The sequence below is a fragment of the Manihot esculenta genome, chromosome 4 (genome assembly GCF_001659605.2).
Source record: "Manihot esculenta cultivar AM560-2 chromosome 4, M.esculenta_v8, whole genome shotgun sequence".
NCBI classification, from domain to species: Eukaryota; Viridiplantae; Streptophyta; class Magnoliopsida; order Malpighiales; family Euphorbiaceae; genus Manihot; species Manihot esculenta.
Genome location: NC_035164.2, coordinates 32,739,620 through 32,747,499, shown reverse-complemented (window position 1 = coordinate 32,747,499; position 7,880 = coordinate 32,739,620). Strand labels below are relative to the sequence as shown.

At 33.5% G+C, this 7,880-nt stretch overlaps 1 protein-coding gene across 1 annotated transcript in view; it reads left to right on the top strand.

The window, feature by feature from the left end:
• The first annotated feature begins 5,175 nt into the window (after positions 1 to 5,175).
• The window catches only part of LOC110612681 (proline-rich receptor-like protein kinase PERK3), a 24,695-nt gene continuing 21,990 nt past the window's right edge, over positions 5,176 to 7,880 (top strand). Inside the window, exons 1-4 of the mRNA XM_043955775.1 lie at positions 5,176 to 5,348; positions 5,524 to 5,856; positions 5,925 to 6,011; positions 6,116 to 6,180. Coding sequence (XP_043811710.1) covers positions 5,264 to 5,348; positions 5,524 to 5,856; positions 5,925 to 6,011; positions 6,116 to 6,180 — 570 coding nt within the window. The 5' untranslated portion in view covers positions 5,176 to 5,263. The remainder of the gene's footprint in view (positions 5,349 to 5,523; positions 5,857 to 5,924; positions 6,012 to 6,115; positions 6,181 to 7,880) is intronic.

The following is a 7,880-nucleotide window of genomic DNA, read 5'->3' as shown; positions in this document are numbered from 1 at the left end:
ACCTAAATTTAAATAATATAACGAATTGAATAAAGTTCTGAATTGAATTAGGATTCAGATATCATTAATATTTTTGAGCCAAACCTGTGAGTTTTGACGGAAACACTCGACACAATATAAAATTATTGACATTTTGAAATTGCATTGTCATCCTAAGATCACTAGGTGACTCCTAAGATCTGTTGTTCTATCGTATTTGTCCAAATTTAAAAGTTTGAGCTTGACAGGAAATGTTTCTGCCAAGATTTATTCTAACAAGGGCGAGACATCATTCAACTCATAATCCTCCTCCTACTCCTTCTAGTACCTTTGCACGGCTCGTATCAGCTTCCAGTCAACATCCTTTAGAGCCTCGTCCAACGACTCCTCTTCCTCCAGCTTTGCCTTCCCCTTGGACTGCATTTGAATTACCTTTGTTAGAGTCCTTGGAGTGTCGATGGAAGATTCCTCCCTTATCCTTGGGAGCCATAAACGAGGTCTCTTCCCGAGCTTTATACTGCTCGAGAGTGGCCTGTATCCTTTTTATGTATTGAAGCATCTACTCATTATTTAGGTTGCTCAAATCAGCCTCATTGACCATCGATGGGTGTTTTGTCCACTATCAAGAGTGAAAAAAATAATTATGCTCTTATTGGCAGCAGCCTCAACAACATCTTGTGAGTTGTCAGCTATTTTATATAATAGAAAAAGAAAATTTTTCTTTTTAAGAGAAAATGAAAGACCAGTTTCTAATCCAATTGAACAGAGATAATGCAATAGATATCCCGATAATGGAATCAAATGATGTAGTAGAAATAGATCTGTGTTGCAATTGGTCATTCTGCAAGAAAAAAATGTGAGGTGGTTGACGCCTATGGTAGTCACTCTAACGCTCAAATCAATAAACTGAAGATAAGGATGAGTGTAATATAATGCTTTGAACTCAAGAGTAGTTATGTAAGATTTACGTACCTTAATCTCTGTGATCATTAGCTTTTAAACCGTAAGAAAATGGAGTTAGTTATCGCATCTCCTGAAAATTCGACAGATACTGATCAATGCATAGGAGATCTCCCGATTATAGGTATAATTGGGATCTACTGGATTATATCCGCTAACGGTAACTTTATATGGAGTATCGCTTTGTAGTTGAGAGACCGAGTCTTGAAGAAGAACTAAAATCTACGATGTCCGGATCTTCTTTTCTGTCAATGGGACTGAGTATCATCTAATCAGACTCTTGCCACATGATTCTGTCTTCTAGTGCCAGCTCATGGCCTACTTTGGATGATTGTTGTGCTATTCAAAAGTCCTCCCATTGGTCTTTGTTTCTTTGGATTCAAATATGACATTTGTCTTTACAATTTGGGGCACGTGGCTTGTTTAAATTGGCCTTCCACACTCACATTGCTTTGTCTGCTCCTGCCCATAAATGACGATTGCCTTGTTTCTTGAGCTGCAATCAAAATTTGCTAGCAAAGCCATCGTATAAAACTGATATTTGCACTTTAGAAAAGACTACACTTCCTTGCTTTAAGGTAATTGCTATTTGCCTGAACATCCAATCAAGCACCTGGCAGCCTTTGCTTTTTGACATAAAATAACTTAAACTTTTTTAATGAGACTTACCCCAGTTTTGTGACTCGCCTGGCGGATACTCGCCACGTGGTTATGAAATAAATAACTTGTAAAAATAAGAAACCAAACTTAACACTCGGTCATGATAACGACTTAAAGATTTTATTAATCAGGACTAACACCTGGTCATGAGCTTGGCGAATACTCGCCTTGTGGCCTGGACGTGAAATGCCTTTGCAATTTTTATTAATCGGGACTGATACCCGGTTGTGTGCTTGGTGAATTCTCGCCTTGTAGCTTGCTATAAAATGCCTTAAAGACTTTTTTGCGAAATGGGACTAACACCCAATCGCATGGCCTGGCTAATACTCGCCTTGTGGCCTGAGCATAAATTGCCTTAGAAACTTTTTGTGAAAGGGGACTAACACCCAATTGCGTGGTTCGACTAATACCCGCCTTGTGGCCTAGGTATAAATTGCGTTAGAAACTTTTTGTGAAACAGAACTAACACTCGATTGCGTGGCCTGACAGATATCTCCTTGTGGCCTAGGCATAAATTACCTTAGAATCTTTTTGTGGATACCCGCCTTGTGGCCTAACATAAAAATGCCTTATTTAGCTAGACTAACACAAGTATAGGTCTGATGATGGTTGCCCGCCATGTGGCCTAAACATGAAATGCCTTAGAGACTTTTTTTTTCGAAATGGGATTAACACCCGGTCGTGTGGCCTGACTTATACCCATAGGCATAAATTACGTTAGAAAATTTTTATAAAATGGGACTAACACCGGATTGTGTGGCCTGCCTTGTTAGTGTATTTGCTCTAGGCTATTGTCTTGAACCTTTTTATGTGTCATTTTGTTTATTAATAAAAGAGATTTTATTATCATTATTATTTGTTTGTATGTTACATAATAATGATTAACATCCCTGGTTATTTATTATTACGATGATAATAATAAAATATGACTAGTATAATTATTGATTGATAATCATGAGATGGTTATGTATATGTTGATATAAATCAATAATCATAGATACTTGTTAGAGAACAAAATATTGGATGGATCCACATTTAGGGGTGAGCAGTATTCGGTTCAAACCGAAAAAATCGATCAAACCGAATTAATTTGAAAATTCGATTCAATTTTTTATTTATTTAGGCTCTGTTCGGTTTTTAATTTCAAAAATTTCGATTATTTCTGTTCGGTTCTGTTTTGATCAGAAAAAAATCGAAAAAAACCAAACCGAACCGATTTAGTGATAATAATATGTTATTTTCAATAATATAGAAAAATTAAATCATATTAAGATTAAAATATTTTAATTAAATTTTAAAATATTAAAAATAAAGTGTAAAAAATAAAAAAATTATTAAAAATCGAAACCGATCAAACCGAACCAAATCGGACCGAATCAGATCGGTTCAGTTCGATTCAGTTTCTGATCAAAATCGGTTCGGTTCGATTTTTATAAATACTAAGATTTTAATTTTGATTTATTCAGTTTGATTCGATTTTAAACCGAACCGACTGAATGCTCACTCCTACCCACACTGAGATCAATACATGAGTTATTGTTATAAGTAAATCTCAAAATAGTTATATTTTAATCATTTTACTTAAGATTGTCATAGTTTTCAACATAAGAACTGTTATATTTTGATATAATCAAACATTGTCTTTAATCGAATAATCATAAAGGTTATGATTGAACATAATATAGAGGATATCACATAAATATACGAGTATCTGCGATATTATAATAGTTGGTTATGAACACAACTCTTTTACTAAAAGAAGTGTGGGAAAATGAAAAAACTGAAAAAATGAATAAAAGACATTTTTTGAATTGCGAGAAAAAGATTTTTTGAGTGATTATTTTCTGGGTTGCAGACTGGGGAGTACATACCTAATCCATCCATTGAGAGAGCTAGCACTCCAAATAGAAACGTTCTTGAAGATACCATTGAGGGTGTTCATTTCAGAAGCAGCACCATCATCCAGAACAGTATCTTTTTGTCAAGTGTAAAAGGTTAATCTCTTCTCCTTCCTTTTGAATTAAACGAAACACTCGCATCCTGAAGGGAAAAACAACAATTTTTTTTTCTGCTGCGTAATTTTGGATTGCAGTAATATTTGAATTTCCTTACATGGCTAATACCCGCCTTATGACCTGACATAAAATGCCTTATAATCTTTTTGTGAGACGGGACTAACACCCGGTTGCGTGACCTGGCGGATATTCGTCTTATGGCCTAGGAATAAGTTGTCTTAATTAGCGGGACTAACACTCGATTTATGGGTCTGGAAGATACCCGTCTTGTAGCCGTGGTATAAAATATCTTATTTAGCAGGATTAACATTCGCCATGTGTTCTGGCAAATACCCGCCTTGTGACCTAATATAAAATACCTTAGAGACCTTTTGTGAAGCTGAACTAAAAGCGAAGTTTACAAATAAATAATGTTTATATTATCATGAGATAGTCACATTCAATATATCCATGAGGAGGTGAAATAAGATTTTTGTAGAGTTTAAAAAACTCAAGAAAAATTATGGAAAGAAGGGACTGCTGTAATTACAATTGATGATTATGAATATGATATAATAAATATGAATGATAATAAAAAAATATAAATGATCAATTACAAGATTAATAAATTGTCCTTTCTATATTTGGTCTAAAAAAGAACAATTCAATGTAATTAAAACAGAAATAAATCAAGTGAAATTAGTCTATGAAAATAAGATTATAGTTTTTTTTATCCAAAATGGGGTTATAATAGTTAGCCGAAGTGCTATTGTGAAAAAATTACAAAAAAGCATTTTTATTGGAAGATTGTGTGTAGAAGGGAGAGATAATATTAATAATAAAAAGTGTATGGAGCTATCTCAAAAACAATTGAATTTTGCAAAAATTTTGTGAATGTTAATTTTGTAGATTAACTTGAAGTTGGAGGTTGTTGAAATTTCAAATTAAATAAAATTAATAATGAAAAATAAATAGGAAAACTATTACTGTTAAAATGTTGTTTAGAAAGTTTTAAGTTGAATTAGGAAGAAATTACAGTTAAAAAATTTAATTTAAATATTATATAGTCCTTAATTGTAGAAGGAAAATAATCTTTCAAATCAGAGTAACTTGTTGTAAGATCAAATTGTGAATGATGATACTAAATTGTGATCGGTTGATAGTGTAAGTGATTTTAAGAAAATTTTAAAAAATAATTAGGGGTTGTAATTATTTTTTTATTAATAAATTTATTATAAATAAACTTATTTATTATTTATGAGTATTGCTAAATAGGAAAATTTTTAAATAAATTTAGTTTATTACGAATTTAAAAGATATTGAAGTGAATTTTATTTATTTTTGTTCATATTTTAGTTCATAATAAATTGAATTTATATAAATATTTTTTATTTAATATATTATTTATATATTATATAAAAAATTTTTAAGTAAACTTAATACAGTATATATTCAATAAATATTAAAATAGATTTTATTTATTTTTTTATAGAGTGATCAATTTATATATAATTTAGGGGTACATCGACCGGATGGATTCAGATAAATATTTCTCCGCCGTATGTTTTAGAGAAAAGTCCACATTGGCGCCCTCCACCCACTTTTCCTCTTCCTCACTCTATTAAAATATACGTAAAAGCATAACCCACTCCGCCCAGCATATTGTCACAATGGGGAAAACTGTAGGGACTCTGCAACTTTTGATGGGCTGCTGCAAGACCACTTCTGAGTCAGATGGCTGCCAAAACGACACAGGTATTATTCACCGGCTCTCTGTAATTAATCAATCTAAAGTAATAGAACGCAGAGCCTCTTGAGTTGTATATGCTTCCATCGTAAAACTGATGCTTCTTTCTTTCAATATTGAAGGTGTCTGTGTACTCCGTTTTTCTCCCCCTAACTAATTGTGGCTAGTTGTAATTTTTTTCAGATGATATATCCAAGTTACCTGCACTGCCACCTAACCAGTTGAAGGAATATGGTTATATAGAACTAGCAAATGCAACTGGGTGTTTCTCCCGACACTATCTCCTTGGGGAGGGTGGTTTTGGACAAGTCTTCAAGGCAACCTTAGATGGTGAAGAAGTTGCTATAAAGAAACTTAAAATAATAAAGCTGGAAAATAAATTGGAGGAGAGTGAGTTCCTTACCTGTGTGAATCATCCAAACATTGTTAAGATGATTGGGCTTTGCAGGGAGGGATCCGATAGAGTGCTTGTTTTAGAGTTTGTTCCTAATAAGACATTGACATATCATTTACACGGTGAGTCCTTTTACTCAAATCATAAATATAATCTTATTTTTTAGTATGATATATTATGTCTTTAACAGATGAAAAGAACAAGACTCTGGACTGGCCAACCAGAATGAAAATTGCCTTGGAATCTGCAAATGGGTTGCTATATTTACATCAAGACCGTGAGTAATTTTACTCCTTTCTATGCTATAAATAATTGTTCAACCATACATATATTGTTGATTAAATTTTTTTAAACTCTTATTATATGTACATTTTTTTTCAGGTAAAATTATACATCGAGATATGAAAGCAGATAATATTCTTCTTGATAATGATTTTAATGCGAAGGTATTATATAATATATATTCTTTAATTAGTAGTTGTAACGATTTGGGAATCGGACCGCTACCAGCGCTAGGGTTTAGATCGACTTAAAGTCGTCGGAATCCGTAACAAGCCTACTATATATCTTGTTACATCTTATATAATCCCATATATGATCACACGAATTAACAAAAATATAGTCATTACATGAACCAAGACTCGACTTGTGCATGCATTGTAACGACCCAGGATTCGGACCGCTACCGGCGCTAGGGTTCAAATCGACTTAAGGTCGCGGGAGCCCATAGCAAGCCTACCATGCTTCCTGCCATACCTGATAAAATTCCATACATGATCACGCGATATAACAAAAACTTAAATATTTCATGAATCAAGGCTCAACCTATGCATGTATCATAAACTGAAAATCATAAAACCCATACTAGAGCCCTCATCAAATGCTCCAGTATGGTCAACATACATGTCTCAAGTTTGATTCAAACATAACTTATACTTAACTTATACATAAAAGATCATGGAAACAAGGATTTACAAGACAAACACTAGGGCAAAGCACAATTCTAAAACCATAGAATAATATATGTCCACATTTACACTATTACATTAGACTATACCAGCACTATGTTGACTTTTCCCGAGGTCGCTCTAATTCTACAAACCTAGGGTTAGGGGAAAGGGATAAGTTACAAGAGCCTAGTGAGCATAACATAAAAACAGTTCAATAAGCATATAATCGTATGAAATGCGTCACATTACAAACAATTCACATCAAGATGGATTTGTCACCAGTAACCCTCTACAAATTCCAATAGTGCCCGGCCCACGACGGGTGCTCCTTAGGACTTCCTCTTAAACATAACATAACATAAATTCATAGTGCCAGGGGCGTAAAATGGGCCTCGACCTGGACTTCCGTTGTTGGGAAATCTTGAGATTATTGCAACCCAATTGCGCAGCGGAAAATTAAAATCTCTATTGATTTCCTTTCCCAGAATCTGAGTGCTTCGTTTAATTCAAAAGATGGATATGAGACTAACCTATTAATCTCATCAAGAAGATACAATGTCGGACTGATGGTGCTGCCTTTTCAAACGAACACCCTTAATGGTATCCACACGAACGTCTTCTATCCTTCTAGAGTGCTAGCTCTCTCAAGGATGGATAGATTATGTGCTTCACAATCTGCAGGTTAGACTGAATTTTCTAAAAATAACCAACAACCCTCCACAATTCGTAGAAGGAGTATTTATATGTTTCAGTCTTTTTGTTTTCCCACAATTCTTTTCCTAAAAGAATTGTACAACTCTTTTCCTAAAAGAGTTGTATTCAGAATCCACTATCATAATCTCATAGATACTCAAATATCTTTATGTGATAGAGTCTTTTATCTGTAACAGTTACAGATAAACTGCAGATATTATTATCTTATAATAATAAATAATTAATAATAATAACATTTTATCATTATTAATTAATATTAATAATAATAACACTTTATTATTATTAATTATACTAATGGGTTTTTAGCCCATTAATATAACACATCAACAACGTTCTTGTGTGTGACCTAATAGGCTCACATTAATTGGCAATAGGCCTAGTCCAACAAGGCCCATAAGTCATAAGTGGCATCTACCAAGACATTATGACTACCCAACTAATATGAGGATCAATAGTCCGATAAAGCCTAATAAATAGAACAT